The 16,357-nt window shown below is 47.7% G+C and overlaps 1 protein-coding gene across 1 annotated transcript in view; it reads right to left on the minus strand.

The window, feature by feature from the left end:
• The window catches only part of LOC116989254 (hydroxysteroid 11-beta-dehydrogenase 1-like protein), a 48,053-nt gene that overhangs the window by 997 nt on the left and 30,699 nt on the right, over positions 1-16,357 (minus strand). Inside the window, exons 5-6 of the mRNA XM_033046446.1 lie at positions 8,625-8,718; positions 3,060-3,225 (exon numbers count right to left, since the gene is read on the minus strand). Coding sequence (XP_032902337.1) covers positions 3,060-3,225; positions 8,625-8,718 — 260 coding nt within the window. The remainder of the gene's footprint in view (positions 1-3,059; positions 3,226-8,624; positions 8,719-16,357) is intronic.

Here is a 16,357-nt window from a genome sequence, read left to right on the forward strand (position 1 = left end):
CCCACCCACACAACCCGCCCCCACATACCCCCCCGCCCACACACCCACCCTGACACCACCACTCCCCGTCAACATCCCCCCCACATACCCCCCCGCCTCACAACCCCCCCAAAGCCCACACATCCCCCTCCCCCACAACCCACACTCCACACCCCCCTCCCCCCACAACCTCCCTCCCCACTGCCCACATCCCCCCTCCCCCAACAACTACCCACTCCCCCTCCCCTGCCCATACACCTCCCTCCCGCCAGCTATAGGACGCATCCCCCCTGGCCCCCAACAGCCCCCTCAGGAAGCCGTCCGCCCCCCCCGCTGCAGGACGCTCCCCCCCACCTGTCCGCGCCTGATGCAGGTGGGGAGCGGCAGCAGTGGGCCACAACAGCGATAGGCAGAGGCAGGCGTAGGCAGAGGCAGGCGTAGGCAGCGGCAGGTGTAGGCAGCGGTAGGCCACACTAGCGCTCCCCCGCTCCCCACCGGCTCCCCACAGCCCCCGCCCGAAGCCGTCCCCCCCCCCCCCCCCGGCTGCAGAATGCAACAAAAGACGCAACAAGAAAGAATGGATTGAATAAATCTCATCTTTAATGTTTAAATTGTTGTTATATTTTAAGAGATTCACATTTTAATCTTTAATAAATCCCATTTCCACTTGCTGTGCCCGTCAACTGCACCTGCGCAGTAATACCTGCGTGTTCTACATCACAATGAGATCCCAATGGGCGGGAATGGCTGCGTCACCGGAGTGCCGCTAAGAGTGGATGGTGGGTGTGGGGTTGAGGAGCGATGGAGTGAGTGCATGGGGGGTGGGGGCAAGAGGCAAGAGGCAGAGTGGGGGGGGGGGGGGGGTATCAGCGGCGTCACAACGGGAACCTATCAGCCGTGCCTGCACAGTTAGGGGCTATGGGTGAGTGGTCGAATATTGCCTTGGGGAATGGGTTGCATTGGGGGACCAGGCCTCCCATGTGACGGGTCCCACTTGGTCTAGTGGTTTATATAAATAATATAAACTCTTAATATGGCAGACCACTGGAACGTGACCCATTTTACAATAAAACAATCAGGCTTTCAGTCTAATATAATGTTATACTGTATTATCAATAACATCATATAATATAATATAATTTAATATAATATAATATATAATATAATAGGCTGAAAGGCCTGTTTGTGGGCTGCACTGCTGTTATATTCTAAATGTATTGTATTATTAATATAATAGAAAAGAATAGAATAGAATAGAAGTTATATTATATATTATATTAGACTAAGTGCGGTCCCATTGGGTCCCATTCCCCGAACGCAATATTCCACCACTCACCCAAGGCCCCCAACTGCGCAGGCGGCTGACAGGTTTAAAATGGCAATAACTTGTAAAATATCAGATCAATGTGAATGCATATCATTCTCCCTCTTCAGTCCCCTATTCCCTTCCTCCATTATCCTCCTTCACCCCACCCTCCACCAACCCTCCTCTGCTTCCGCCCCTCACCCCCTCCCTCCCCTGCTCTCTCTTCCCCTCCGCTCCTCCATTACATCGCCATCCCTCGTGCTACACCTATCCTCCTCCAATCCCCCATCCGCCAGCACTCTCTCCCCTCCTCTTCTCTCCCCTCTCCTCCTCCACTACCTCCCCCACCTCTCCCTCCCACTCCTCGCCCCTACCCTCAGTCACTCCCTCCATCCCTCCATAACCCCCCTCCCCTCCCTACCCCCCTCCTCTCCCTCTATCCCTCCTCCTCCCCCACTCTCCCTCCTCACCTCCCCCACTTTCTCAGACACTACCCACATACTATGGGGAATTTACAGAGGTTAATTAACCTACAGAAGCACCCAGAGGAAACCCACATGAATGCAGAGTGAATGTGCAAACCCCACGCAGACAGTATCCAACGTCAGGATCTAACCGGCGTCTCAGGGGCCATGAGGCAGCACCTCTAACATCTGCGCCACTGTGCCACCCAAAGTTTCTGCTTCTACTGGCAATGGCTCACAGCCATAAACTTCACCCCTCTCCCCTTAATCACTGGCTTTTTGGAGAAAACAATCTAGGTCTGTCCAGCCTTCCCTTATAGCTAATAACCTCTAATCCAGGCAGGTTATGGTAAACCTCCACTGCTCGCTCTCCTAAGCCTCCACACCCTTACTGTAATGAGGCGACCAGAATTGCACGCAATGCTACAAATGAAGCTTAACCAACAAGAGAGATATCCTGAGGTTTGAAGAAGGGTTCTGACCCGAAACGTCACCTATCATTTTTCTCCAGAGATGCTGCCTGACCCACTGAGTTACTCCAGCACTTTGTGTCTATCTTTGGTATAAACCGGCATCTGCAGTTCCTTCATGAGAGAGACTTCCTGCCTCATATGATCAAAGCCTCAACCAGAAGCATATCCCCAAGTGCAACATCCCACACTGACTCGGGTGAAACTCCATCTGCCAATTCTCAGCCCATTTCTGTGATCGAAATCCCAATGTATTGTTTGGCAGAGTTTCTCACATTCCGCAACTCCAGCAATCTTAGTGTCGACTGCGAACTCACCAACCAACCCATCTACGTTTACATCCAATTAGATTGGCAACCATTCTGGGAGTCAATTCACCAATGAAAGTCGGGATTGAACCCGGGTCTCTGACGCTGTGAGGCAGCAGCTCTACCAGCTGCGCCACTGTGCCGCCCTCAATGCTACCAACCCGCCCTGTGGTCCAGTGATTTTCTCTCTGCCTTCCTCCATTCCCCAGATGGGCCACCAAGAACAAAGACGGGCCCAGCGTGGTGGGGGGGGGGGGTGACCCGAGAACAACGAGGGAATCAGAGGGGCCGCAAGAAGGAAGAGGGAACATCTGGACTCCATTGAATACTTTTGCCACTTTGATGGCGCCTTTATGTGGCGACTCTTTGCAAACCTGTGTATTGTGGGAAAAATAAAGAATCTCACTGCACTAAATACACGTGACAAGAAGTATCCACCATCCAACCAACCACCAACCAACCAACCAACCAATCAATTGCTCCATCTATCAAGCGATCAATCGATCGATTAGTCAGTCAGTAACAAACCCACCTCATTTTCTCCATTGCTGTCTGAGTGTCGATCAGTCCAAGGACGCACAGCGTGACTGACACTTCCCTCTTCTGTATTACCAGCTCGTGCCGCAGGGAATTGAAGAATCCCTCCAAAGCAGACTTTGATGCGGAGTAAGAAGCGGCGTATGGAATGGCAATCTTGCCTGTTGAGAAAGCAAACTGCATGTTGGATACAGGGAGAAGATTTACGAGGATATTGCCAGGACTCGAGGGCTTGAGCTATGTTTTTTTTAGTTTTAGAGATATAGCGGGGAAAGAGCCCCAGGTCCGCGCCGACCGGCAATCACCCAGTACACCAGCACTATCCTACACACATGGGACAATTTACAATCTTTACCGAAGCCTATTAAAGTTACAAATCTGGACGTCTTTGGAGTGTGGGAGGAAATCGGAGCACTGGGAAAAAATGCACATGGTCAAAGGGAGAACGTACAAACTCCGTACAGACAGCACCTGTAGTCAGGATCGAACCCAGGTCTCTGGCGCTGTAAGGCAGCAACTCTACTGCTGTGCCACGTGCTGCCCAAAATAAGGGAAGGTTGAGTAGGCTGGGACTCTATTCCTTGGAGCAGAGGAGCATGAGGGGTGATCGTATCGAGGTGTATAAGATCATGCGAGGAATAGATCGGGTAAATGAGCACAGGCATTTGCTCATAGTAGTTGCATCAAGAACCAGAAGATATAGATTTAAGGTGATTGGGAAATAGTTAATAGGAACCTGAAGGGCAGCTTTATCACACAAAGGGTGGTGGGTATATGGAATGAGCTGCCGGATGAGGAAGTTGAGGCAGGTACTATCATAAAATTTAAGAGACATTTGGACAGGTGCGTGGATAGGATAGGTTAATAGGGATATGGGCCAAATGTGGGTAAGTAAGACTAGTGTAGATGGGACATGTTGGTCAATGTGGGCATGGTGGTCTGAAGGGCCTTTTTCCATGTTGTATGACTCTATGACTCTCTGTCTCAATTACACACTTCAGTTTCATCCCATGGTTCTGGTTGCCCTCTGTCTCTGACTATAACCATTCATGTGTTGGCATCCTAGATGTTGGGTTATCTCATTACTACGAAATGGCATGAGGGTGGTGAAACGCCATCAAAGTTGAACTTGCTATTTGTTCACATGCACATTGTCCCAATAATAAACAACAGTGGTACAGGCACGTTACCAGCAAAAGCACACAAGAATGTTGGAGTAACTCAATGGGTCAGGAAGCATCTCTGGAGAACATGGATGGGTGACGTTTCGGATCAGGACCCTTCAGACCTGAAACATCACCTTATCCATGTTCTCCAGAGATGCTGCCTGACCCACTGCGTTACTCCAGCACATTGTATCCTTTTGTGTGAACCAGCGTCTGCAATTCCATTTTCCTGCTATGTTACTAGCATTCCCCAGATCAGAACTAATTATCCAGAGGCAGAGGCTCAGTACCTGACTGAACTAGTGGAAACTCACAATGGGGAGAACGTTAGAATGGAGACCATTTGGCCCAAATGTTGTTGAAAGTCAGACAAGAATGAAGAGCTGAACCAAACCATCCCATACCCTTGTCCAAGGCTTTGTTTGAAATAGCCACGTTCATGTTATAGTAGTACAATTAGGCCATTCGGCCCATCGAGCACTGCCATTCAATCATAGCTGATCTCTGCCTCCTAATCCCATTTTCCTGCCTTCTCCCCATGATCCTTGACACCCGTTCTAATCAAGAATTTGTCTATCTCTGCCTTAAAAATATTCACTGACTTGACCTCAACAGCCCTCTGTAGCAATGAGTTCCACAGATTAACTACCACCTGACTAAAGAAGTTCCTCCTCAACTCCTTTCTAAAAGATCGCCGTTTAATTTTGAGGCTGTGACCTCTGGTCCTAGACGTTCCCACCAGTGGAAACATCCTCTCCACATCCACTCTATCTGTGCCTTTCATTATTGATTATATACCATAAGACCTTGTGTGCTGAACGCTCTCTCTTTGCCAGCTTCAATGCAGTGATTTCAGGTGGTTTTGGAATTGAACCAGTTGATAAATTATTAGTAGTGCCCATCAATTTATCCGTTTATTGAAACATTCCCCCATTTTCCTATTGTCCCTTAAGGAAGGAAGTGTGGTCCCTTTAACCATGTGACTCCAGACTCACGGCAATGTGGTTCACTATAATTGATTCCCAAACTGGTCAATAGTTCAAGGACAACAAAGTACATCTACAGGGATCAATAATGGGTTTATTTGTTTAGTTTAGTTTAGAGATACAGTGTGGAAACATGCCCTTCGGCCCACAGAGTCCGCGCCGACCAGTGCTCACCCCATACACTAGTTGTATCCTACACAATAGGGACAATGTACAGGAGCATGGGAGGAAACCAGAGCACCCAGAGAAAACCCACGCAGTCGCAGGGAGAACGTACAAACACTGTATAGACAGCACCTGGATGAACCTGGGTCCCTGGCACTAATATGCAGCAACTCTGCTGCTGCGCCACTGTGCTGCCCCCCCTCATTCACCCCCCCCCCCCCCTTTAGAGTATGGGTTAATAGTGACTCTTCTCCTTGGCTAACATCTCCTACCTAATCTGTACTATCCAAAGCCAAATCAAATTCCTATCAGAAAATTATGAGTTAGGACAAGTGAGAAGATTATTGGTGAGCCGGGCTCTCATGAGGAAAAGTGCAGCACAGTGTAGTTTAGTTTAGGGGTGCAGCATGCAAACATCGGCCCATCGAGTCCACGCCGACTAGCGATCCCCGCACGCTAACACTATCCTGCACACACCAGGGACAATTTACATTTTATACCATGCCAATTAGCTTAGTAATCTGTACGTCTTTGGAGTGTGGAAGGAAACTGAAGATCTTTTATTATTATTGCTTTATTTATATAGCACATTTTAAGTCAACTTGCATTGACACCAAAGTGCTTTACATAAATTAAATAATAAATTTACATACAAACCATAGAAAAAGGTTAAAAATAAATAAAGAAAGAAAATGGACACAACACATTATAGAGTTCAACACAAACATCCCCCCACAACAGAATCAAAAATGTCCACTGTGGGGAAAGGCAACAGAAAGTTAAGTCCACTTCCTCTGAAACACCCGAGGTCGGGGCCCATTTGTGGCCTTGCAGCCAGTCCGATGTTTTCAGGGCCCTCTTGCCGTGAAGCTGGAACACTGGCGTCGGGTGAAACAATTCCTCAAGCGGCTTGGAAAGTCTGGAGCGGCTGCCTCCTCCCCGGAGACCGGAGAACTCGTAGACTTCAGGCCGCGCTGGTTGGAGCTCCGACCCTGGCGAACTCGATCCCTGGCTCCGCGGCGGTCCAAATCCAGCGCCGCCCGCGGCCGGATGCCCGCAGCCACAGCTCCGCGATGTTTGGATCGACGGCCACAGCGCTCCGGAGCTTACCGCACGGCGACCCGGCAAGGCATTGCCCGCTCCGTGGTTCCGCTTCGTGATAGTGTCCTTGCGCTGCGCCGCCGCCGAAGCTGCAGTCCCGGCCGGTCCCGACAGGAAACGCCGCTCCATTCTCGATGGTAGGCCGCGAGGACGGGGCGAAGAAGCAGCTCGGAGGGATGCTGCCTCTCCGACCAGGTAGGGGACTAAGAATTAAAGTTTCCCCCTTCCCCCCCCCCCCCTCACCCACCACATAAAAGACCTCCACTAACATTTTGGACAGGACTTAAAATTAAAAAAAGGTGAAGAGACGGACTGCGGGCAGGCTGCCATACACAGACGGCGCCCACTCCCGCACATCCGCCATCTTGACAAAAATCCGCGCAGATTAAATTGAATTGTATTGAATTGAATACATTTTATTAGCCAAGTATGTATACATCCAAGGAATTTGCCGGTGCTTTGCTCGCACGTAACAACACGATATACAGTAGGCAATTAATAATAAAACATAATTTAAACATATGAAGAATGAAATAAAATAGCAGAGCAAAAGGAGGCTACAGACTTTTGGTTATTGAGTAGAGCTACTGCTCGTGGAAAAAAGCTGCTTTTATGTCTGGGTGTGGCAGCTTTGACAGTCCGGAGTCGCCTTCCAGAGGGAAATGATTCAAAGAATTTGTGGCCAGGGTGAGGGGTCAGGGATAATCTTACCCGCTCGCTTCCTGGCCCTTGCAGTGTACAGTTCGTCGAGGGGGGGGGGAGGTTACAGCCAACAATCTTCTCGGCTGATCAAACAATGCGCTGCAGTCTCCGGGTGTCATGCTTGTTGGCTGAGCCAAACCAGACCATGATGGAGAAGGTGAGGACAAACTCTATGATGGCAGAGCTAAAATCCAAAAACTGAATTCTTGCATTGGTCCCCTGGTGGTCTAGGTGCTGGAGGATGAAGTGCAGGCCTAGGTTGACTGCATCACCCACTGATCTATTGGCCCAGTATGCAAACTACAGAGGGTCCAGCAGGGGGTTTGTGATATTTTTCAGGTGGGCCAACATGTCTTTCAAGGGTCTTCTTGACTATAGAGGTCAGTGCGACAGGCCTGTAGTCATTAAGACCAGTAATCCTTGGCTTTTTGAGTACAGGAACAATAGTGGAGACTCAGAGGCAGGCAGGAACTGTGCAGGTTTGCAGGGACCGACTGAAAACATCTGTGTAGACCGTTGCCAGTTGTTCGGCACAGAGCTTGAGGGTAGAGGGGGAAACATTGTCCGGTCCTGGAGATTTACGGCTTTTCTGTCTCCTAAATAGCTTCTCCATCTCCTCAATTTCTATTGTTAGTGATGGAGAAGTGGCCAGACTGATGTTGGGCAGCAAGGAGGGGGTGGGTAGTGGACGAGGGCGCAGTCTTTGCAGACTGGTCAGGCTGTAAGTAGATGTGAAATGGTGATTGGGGAGGAGTGGATGGGGGAGGAAGGGATGGGTTTCTGTCTATCGAACCTGCAGTACAACTCATTCAGGTCATTGGTCAGTGATGATCATGGGGAGAACGTACAAACTCCGTACAGACAGCCCTCGTAGTTGGGATCGAACCCTGATCTCTGGCGGCAGCTCTATCGATGAAAGAATGGGTTGATTGGGCTTGTATTCACTGAAAGTTAGAAGGAGAGGGGATCCTATAGAAACATAAAATTCTTAAGGGATTGGACAAGCTAAATACAGGAAAAAAATTCCTGATGTTGGGAGAGTCCAGAACCAGAGGTTACAGTATAAGAATAAGGCGTAGGCTATTTAGGACTGAGATGAAGAATTTTTTTTTCACCCAGAGAGTTGTGAATACAGTATGTGGAATTTTCTGCCACAGAAGCCAGTGGAGGCCAATTCACTGGATGTTTTCAAGAGAGAGTTAGACTTAGCTCTTACAGCTAAAGTAATCAAGGGATTATGGGGGAAAAGCAGGAACTTAAATACTTACTGAGGATGATCAGCCATGATCATATTGAATGGCGGTGCTGGCTCGAAGGGCCAATTGGCCTACTCCTGCACCTATTTTTCTATGTTTCTTCTATGTCTCTATACTGCGCCACCATGCCACCCTGGCACCGTGCCAGATAGCAATGAGAAGATAATTCCAGATAATACCCTACCGCAAAGAGAGGAGACGACAATGATGGATCCTTTGGTTTCGATTAACGAAGGCAGCGCTGCGGCAGTCAGTTGCACGTAGCTCAGGAAATTGACCTGAAATGTTGAAGAAGGGATAACTCACTCAAAATGAAATAACTCTGACCACAGAGGACAGCAAACACAAACTCCTCCACACTCAGGTGGAGATCTCCAACGAGTCTTCAGTGACACGGAACTCTTCAAATCCAAACACGCACGTCAACTTTCATCATGAAACCCATAAAAAGAGGGACAATGATCTTGCTGTATATTGGAGCTTGCTTGGCTCAGAAGGTGGTGAGGTCATGTTACACATCAAGGCATGAGGGATAACTCAGCTGACAGTCATAGTGTAATACTGAGGGAACGCTGGTTGGTCTGTGGTACAGCTTAGTAGCAAGTACCTTTTGGATGAGACTTTAGAATGAGGCCCCATAAACCATAACAATCTTTAGTCATAGATTCGTAGAGCAGGCCCTTCGACCCAATTTGCCGACACCAACCAACATGTCTCATCAACACTAGTCCCATATCCCGCTAACCTGTACAATCCATGTACCTGTCTAATTGCTTCTAAAATGTTGCGATTGCCCCTGCCTCAACTACCTCCTCTGGCAGCTCGTTCCATACACCCACCATCCTTTGTGTGAAAAAGTTACCCCTCAGATTCCTACTAGATTTTTACCCCTTTGTAAGAGTTAACGCGATAGGCGCCATTTTATATAACTAATTCTAGCTATTCAAGCTGTAACCATCATTTTATATAGATGCTAACAATTTTAGCCATTTAACTGAAGCCTCCATTTTGTATGGATGCTAATTTAAAATCCTGAGAGCTGCAGTAATATTTTCGCTAAGGCACGTATGAAGCGACCTTGTTCTGTCTGCGGGAGCTAAGATAAGGGAAGTTCTCAAAGCTGGTGTCCTGCAGTATGAAGGCTACAGAACAATAGAAGCCTTGTAACTCCCCCCCAGACTCCCCAATCTCCCTTACATTCCCATGGTTTATTAATATGTTGAGAACTGTATTTCATGGATCATTCCAACTGTGCTCCATTGTTCTTCAACCTGTTTTTGCTACATAAATATGGGTGTATTTCCATGAATTGCTGAGAGAGAATAGCGCCAGACTTTGTGTGGACCTAGGTGCACGCGACCGTCTGTATTCTCTGCCCGGGCGCCATTTCAAGTAAAGACCTTTTTACTTTGAAACTTGTATTTTTTAATTATGTTACTCGTTCAGCTCGGTAAACTTCTACACCTTCACCTTAAACCTATGTTGTCTAGTTCTCAATTCCCCTACTCTGGGCAAGAGACTGTGCGTCTACCTGATCTATTTCTCTCATGATTTTGTACACCTCTATCAGATCACTTCTAATCCTCATGGGTTTTAAGGAATAGATTGCCAGCCTGCTCAACCTCTCCCTATAGCTCGAGTCCTGGTAACATCCTCGTAAATCTTCTCTGTACCCTTTCCAGCTTGACAACATCTTTCCTATAACACGGTGCCCAGAACTGAACACAATACTCTAAATGTGGGCTGACCGACAACTTATACAACTGCAACATAACCTTCCAACTTCCCTGACTGATGAAGGCCATTTTTGAAGAAAGAGATTAAGAAACATTTAGACAGGTACATGGATAGGATAGGTCTTGAGGGAAATGGGCTAAATGCGGGCAGGTGGGACTAGTGTAGTTGGTTGGCATGGGCAAGTTGGGCCGAAGTGCCTGTTTCCACACTGTATGACTTTAAAAGGGAAGATCTCCCCAATATCCCGGCCAAAATGTGTCCTCCAACTAACATGTAAAATAGAGATGAATTAGTCAGTGTAACACTGCAGTCTTACTGTGCGGTTGGCTGTGGATCCCACCCCCACCCTATGCTGAATTGGCAAGTAATCACATTGTTCAACATTCTGGATTGCGACATTTATAAAGTCCTTAAAGGAACTATATATTTTCCACTATCTCTCTTTCACTGTAGGCAGTGTGCTGCTGAATTTACACAATAATGCCCCAAAAAATATCAAAAATATACATTGTTTATCAATGGCGGCACAGTGGTGCAGCGGTAGAGTTGCTGCCTTACAGAGCCAGAGACCCTGAGTCGATCCTGACTATGGATGCTGTCTGTATGGAGTTTGTACGTTCTCCCCGTGACTGATGTGGGTTTTCTCTGGGTGCTGCGGTTTCCCTCCACACTCCAAAGATACTACAGAACTGCTGTAGCTTTGGGAGCAACAACAGCAGCAGCAGGAGTTTAGCAAGAGATACAACTGATTGGCTCTAGCCCAAGGGGGAGGAGAGAAGTGAAAACAGTTAAAGTACAGGTCAAGGACAGGCAGACTTGACTCAGAACTGCTGTAGGTTTTGGGAGCAACAACAGCAGCAGGAGATAAGCAAGAGATATGACTGATTGGCTCTAGCCCAAGTGGGAGGAGAGAAGTGAGTCAGTGCTGGGAAAACAGTTGAAAACTGAGGAATTTGGTTTGTAAATTGGTAAATCAGGCAATTTATCAGTCAATTTAAGCAAGACTGCTCTTAGCGAGCGGCAGTGAGTGAGCGGCCTTGTGAGAAAAGTGTGAGTCTTTGGCTTGAGAGTCTTCGGAGAGGAGACGAAAGAAGGAGATGCCAGGCAAGCTGATTCAGTGCGATGCTTGCGGTATGTGGGAGGTCAAGGACACCGCTGGTGCCTCTGGCTACTACAAATGCGAGAAGTGCATCCAGGTAGAGCTCCTGAAGGGCCGTGTTGGGGAACTTGAGAAGCAAGTGGATGACCTCCGGTTCGTCCGAGAAACGGAGTCGTTCCTCGACAAGTCCTACAGTACGATTGTTACACCTAAGGTACTGGAAGAGAGAAGGTGGGAGACGGTGAGAACGGGAGGGAAGCATGGAATGCCAACGTCCCCGGGTGTTGTACCTCTTGTGAACAGGTTCACCCACTTAGAAGCTGTCGGGACAGAAGAGGTGTTTACACTGGGCGGCGGACTGGCTTGTGATGCGAATAGGGCTGTTGAGCCAAAACCAAAAAGGCCTAAGGCAGGCAACGCCATTGTAGTGGGAGACTCCATTGTGAGAGGTACGGACAGGGGTTTCTGCGGCAACAGACGGGATGCGAGGATGGTGTGCTGCCTTCCTGGTGCCAGGATCCAGGATGTCATGGACAGAGTGCAGAAAATCCTCAAGGGCGAAGGTGAACATCCGGAAGTGGTAGTGCATGTCGGCACAAACGATGTCGGAAAGAAGGGGATGAATATTCTGCAGCGTAAAGCAGGACCTCCAGGGTTGTTATCTCCGGTTTGCTTCCAGTTCCTCGTGCTGGCGAGAGCAGGAACAGGGAGATACGGGACCTGAACGTGTGGCTGAGGAACTGGTGCACGGGGCTGGGATTTAGATTCTTAGATCACTGGGATCTGTTTTGGGGTAAGGGGGAACTGTACAAAAGGGACGGATTGCATCTTAACAGGTGTGGGACCAGCATTCTGGCAGGCAGGTTTGCCACTGCTACACGGGTGGTTTTAAACTGAATAAGGGGGGTGGGGTGTCGAATGGTCTAGTGGAGGATGGAGTTAAAGGGAAAGGGTTTCTTAAATGTGTGAGCGTAGAGACAGAGGGGTGTAAAATGAGGGTAGAAGCAATAGGTAGCAAGGTGAAAAGTAAAAGTGGCAGGCCGGAAAATCCAGGGCAAAAATCAAAAAGGGCCACTTTTCAACAAAATTGTATAAGGGGTAAGAGTGTTGTAAAAACAAGCCTGAAGGCTTTGTGCTCAATGCAAGGAGCATTCGTAATAAGGTGGATGAGTTGAATGTGCAGATAGCTATTAATGACTATGATATAGTTGGGATCACGGAGACATGGCTCCAGGGTGACCAAGGCTGGGAGCTGAACATCCAGGGATATTCAATATTCAGGAGGGATAGAGAGAAAGGAAAAAGAGGTGGGGTAGCGTTGCTGATTAGAGAGTAGATTAACGCAATGGAAAGGAAGGACATTAGTTTGCAGGATGTGGAATCGGTATGGGTAGAGCTGCGAAACACTAAGGGGCAGAAAACGCTGGTGGGTGTTGTGTACAGGCCACCTAACAGTAGTAGTGAAGTTGGAGATGGTATCAAACAGGAAATTAGAAATGCGTGCGACAAAGGCAAAACCGTTATAATGGGTGACTTCAATCTACATATAGATTGGGTGAATCAAATTGGCAGGGGTGCTGAGGAAGAGGATTTTTTGGAATGTATGCGGGATAGTTATCTAAATCAACATGTAGAGGAACCAACGAGAGAGCAGGCTATTTTAGACTGGGTATTGAGTAATGAGGAAGGGTTAGTTAGCAGTCTTGTTGTACGTGCCCCCTTGGGCAAGAGTGACCATAATATGGTTGAGTTCTTCATTAGGATGGAGAGTGACATTGTTAATTCAGAAACAATGGTTCTGAACTTAAAGAAAGGTAACTTTGAGGGTATGAGACGTGAATTGGCCAAGATTGACTGGCAATTAATTCTAAAAGGGTTGACGGTGGATATGCAATGGAAGACATTTAAAGACTGCATGGATGAACTACAAAAATTGTTCATCCCAGTTTGGCAAAAGAATAAATCAGGGAAGGTAGTGCATCCGTGGATAACAAGGGAAATCAGGGATAGTATCAAAGCGAAGGATGATGCGTACAAATTAGCCAGAAAAAGCAGCATACCGGAGGACTGGGAGAAATTCAGAGACCAGCAGAGGAGGACAAAGGGCTTAATTAGGAAAGGAAAAATAGATTATGAAAGAAAACTGGCAGGGAACATAAAAACTGACTGCGAAAGTTTTTATAGATATGTGAAAAGAAAGAGATTAGTTAAAACAAATGTAGGTCCCTTGCAGTCAGAAACAGGTGAGTTGATCATGGGGAACAAGGATATGGCGGACCAATTGAATAACTACTTTGGTTCCGTCTTCACTAAGGAAGACATAAATAATCTGCCGGAAATAGCAGGGGACCGCGGGTCAAAGGAGTTGGAGGAATTGAGTGAAATCCAGGTTAGCCGGGAAGTGGTGTTGGGTAAATTGAATGGATTAAAGGCCGATAAATCCCCAGGGCCAGATAGGCTGCATCCCAGAGTACTTAAGGAAGTAGCTCCAGAAATAGTGGATGCATTAGTAATAATCTTTCAAAACTCTTTAGATTCTGGAGTAGTTCCTGAGGATTGGCGGGTAGCAAACGTAACCCCACTTTTTAAGAAGGGAGGGAGAGAGAAAACGGGGAATTACAGACCAGTTAGTCTAACATCGGTAGTGGGGAAACTGCTAGAGTCAGTTATTAAAGATGGGATAGCAGCACATTTGGAAAGTGGTGAAATCATTGGACAAAGTCAGCATGGATTTACAAAAGGTAAATCATGTCTGACGAATCTTATAGAATTTTTCGAGGATGTAACTAGTAGCGTGGATAGGGGAGAACCAGTGGATGTGGTGTATCTGGACTTCCAGAAGGCTTTCGACAAGGTCCCACATAAGAGATTAGTTTACAAACTTAAAGCACATGGCATTGGGGGTTCAGTATTGATGTGGATAGAGAACTGGCTGGCAAACAGGAAGCAAAGAGTAGGAGTAAACGGGTCCTTTTCACAATGGCAGGCAGTGACTAGTGGGGTACCGCAAGGCTCAGTGCTGGGACCCCAGCTATGTACAATATATATTAATGATCTGGATGAGGGAATTGAAGGCAATATCTCCAAGTTTGCGGATGACACTAAGCTGGGGGGCAGTGTTAGCTGTGAGGAGGATGCTAGGAGACTGCAAGGTGACTTGGATAGGCTGGGTGAGTGGGCAAATGTTTGGCTGATGCAGTATAATGTCGATAAATGTGAGGTTATCCATTTTGGTGGCAAAAACAGGAAAGCAGACTATTATCTAAATGGTGGCCGACTAGGAAAAGGGGAGATGCAGCGAGACCTGGGTGTCATGGTACACCAGTCATTGAAAGTGGGCATGCAGGTGCAGCAGGCAGTGAAGAAAGCGAATGGTATGTTAGCTTTCATAGCAAAAGGATTTGAGTATAGGAGCAGGGAGGTTCTACTGCAGTTGTACAGGGTCTTGGTGAGACCACACCTGGAGTATTGCGTACAGTTTTGGTCTCCAAATCTGAGGAAGGACATTATTGCCATAGAGGGAGTGCAGAGAAGGTTCACCAGACTGATTCCTGGGATGTCAGGACTGTCTTATGAAGAAAGACTGGATAGACTTGGTTTATACTCTCTAGAACTTAGGAGATTGAGAGGGGATCTTATAGAAACTTACAAAATTCTTAAGGGGTTGGACAGGCTAGATGCAGGAAGATTGCTCCCGATGTTGGGGAAGTCCAGGACAAGGGGTCACAGCTTAAGGATAAGGGGGAAATCCTTTAAAACCGAGATGAGAAGAACTTTTTTCACACAGAGAGTGGTGAATCTCTGGAACTCCCTGCCACAGAGGGTAGTCGAGGCCAGTTCATTGGCTATATTTAAGAGGGAGTTAGATGTGGCCCTTGTGGCTAAGGGGATCAGAGGGTATGGAGAGAAGGCAGGTACGGGATACTGAGTTGGATGATCAGCCATGATCATATTGAATGGCGGTGCAGGCTCGAAGGGCCGAATGGCCTACTCCTGCATCTAATTTCTATGTTTCTATGTTTCTATACAGGTTTGTAGGCTAATTGGCTTTGGTAAAAATTGTAAATTGTCCCTAGTGTGTGTGGGATAGTGTTAGTGTCTGGGGATCGCTGGCCGACACGGACTAGGTGAGCCGAAGGGCCTGATTCTGCACCGAATCACCAAATTAAACTAAACTAATGGAAGGGACCAATGGCACCATCCAGAGGAAACCCAAAGACTTGTCATTTCTTCTGATATCCCTTGGAAACGTTGTTGAACCATTTTTCCAAGTCTTCATTTATCCCCTACCCAACTCGAGAATGTTGCCCAATTCGCACCCGAGAACATTTCCATTTCACCTGTTGCCCATGAGGTTAGTAAAATCAAGTCCATTTTATTTCTATAGCACATTTAAAAACAACTCTCGTTGACCAAAGGTACTAACGTGCTGCATACAATGGTACATAGATCTAACAATACATACATAAATACATACATACAACGCTCCCTCAGAGGACCTCAAGAAACGCTTGTGAGTAGAAATAGTTTTTAAGTCTAGACTTAAAGGAGTCGATGGAGGGGGCAGTTCTGATGTGAAGAGGGATGCTGTTCCACGGTCTAGGTGCTGCAACCGCAAACGCTCGGTCGCCCCTGAGCTTAAACCTGGACCGCGGGATAGTCAGTAGCCCCAAGTCGGCCGACCTGAGGGACCTGGAGGTAGAATGATGGGTTAGCAGATTTTTGATATGGGGGGGGGGGGGGGGGGGGGTGGGGGGGGGAGGGCAAGCCCGTTAAGGGCTGTGTATACATTTCGGAGGAGCTTGAAATTGATTATGTACCAGACTGGGAGCCAGTGGAGAGAGGCCAGAATTGGGGGGATGTGGTCCCTTTTACGGGTACCCGTCAGAAGTCTTGCTGCGGCGCTTTGGACCAATTGCAGGTGGGACAGGGATGATTGGCTGATGCCGGTGTATAGGGAGTTGCAGTGGTCAAGGCGGGAGGAGAAATGCGTGGATGATTGTTTTCAAGGTCGTCGAATTGGAGGAATGGTTTGATTTTACCTATTGTGCGAAGCTTGAAGAAGCTAGCTTTTACCACAG

The sequence above is a fragment of the Amblyraja radiata genome, chromosome 29 (assembly GCF_010909765.2).
Source record: "Amblyraja radiata isolate CabotCenter1 chromosome 29, sAmbRad1.1.pri, whole genome shotgun sequence".
Lineage (NCBI taxonomy): Eukaryota > Metazoa > Chordata > Chondrichthyes > Rajiformes > Rajidae > Amblyraja > Amblyraja radiata.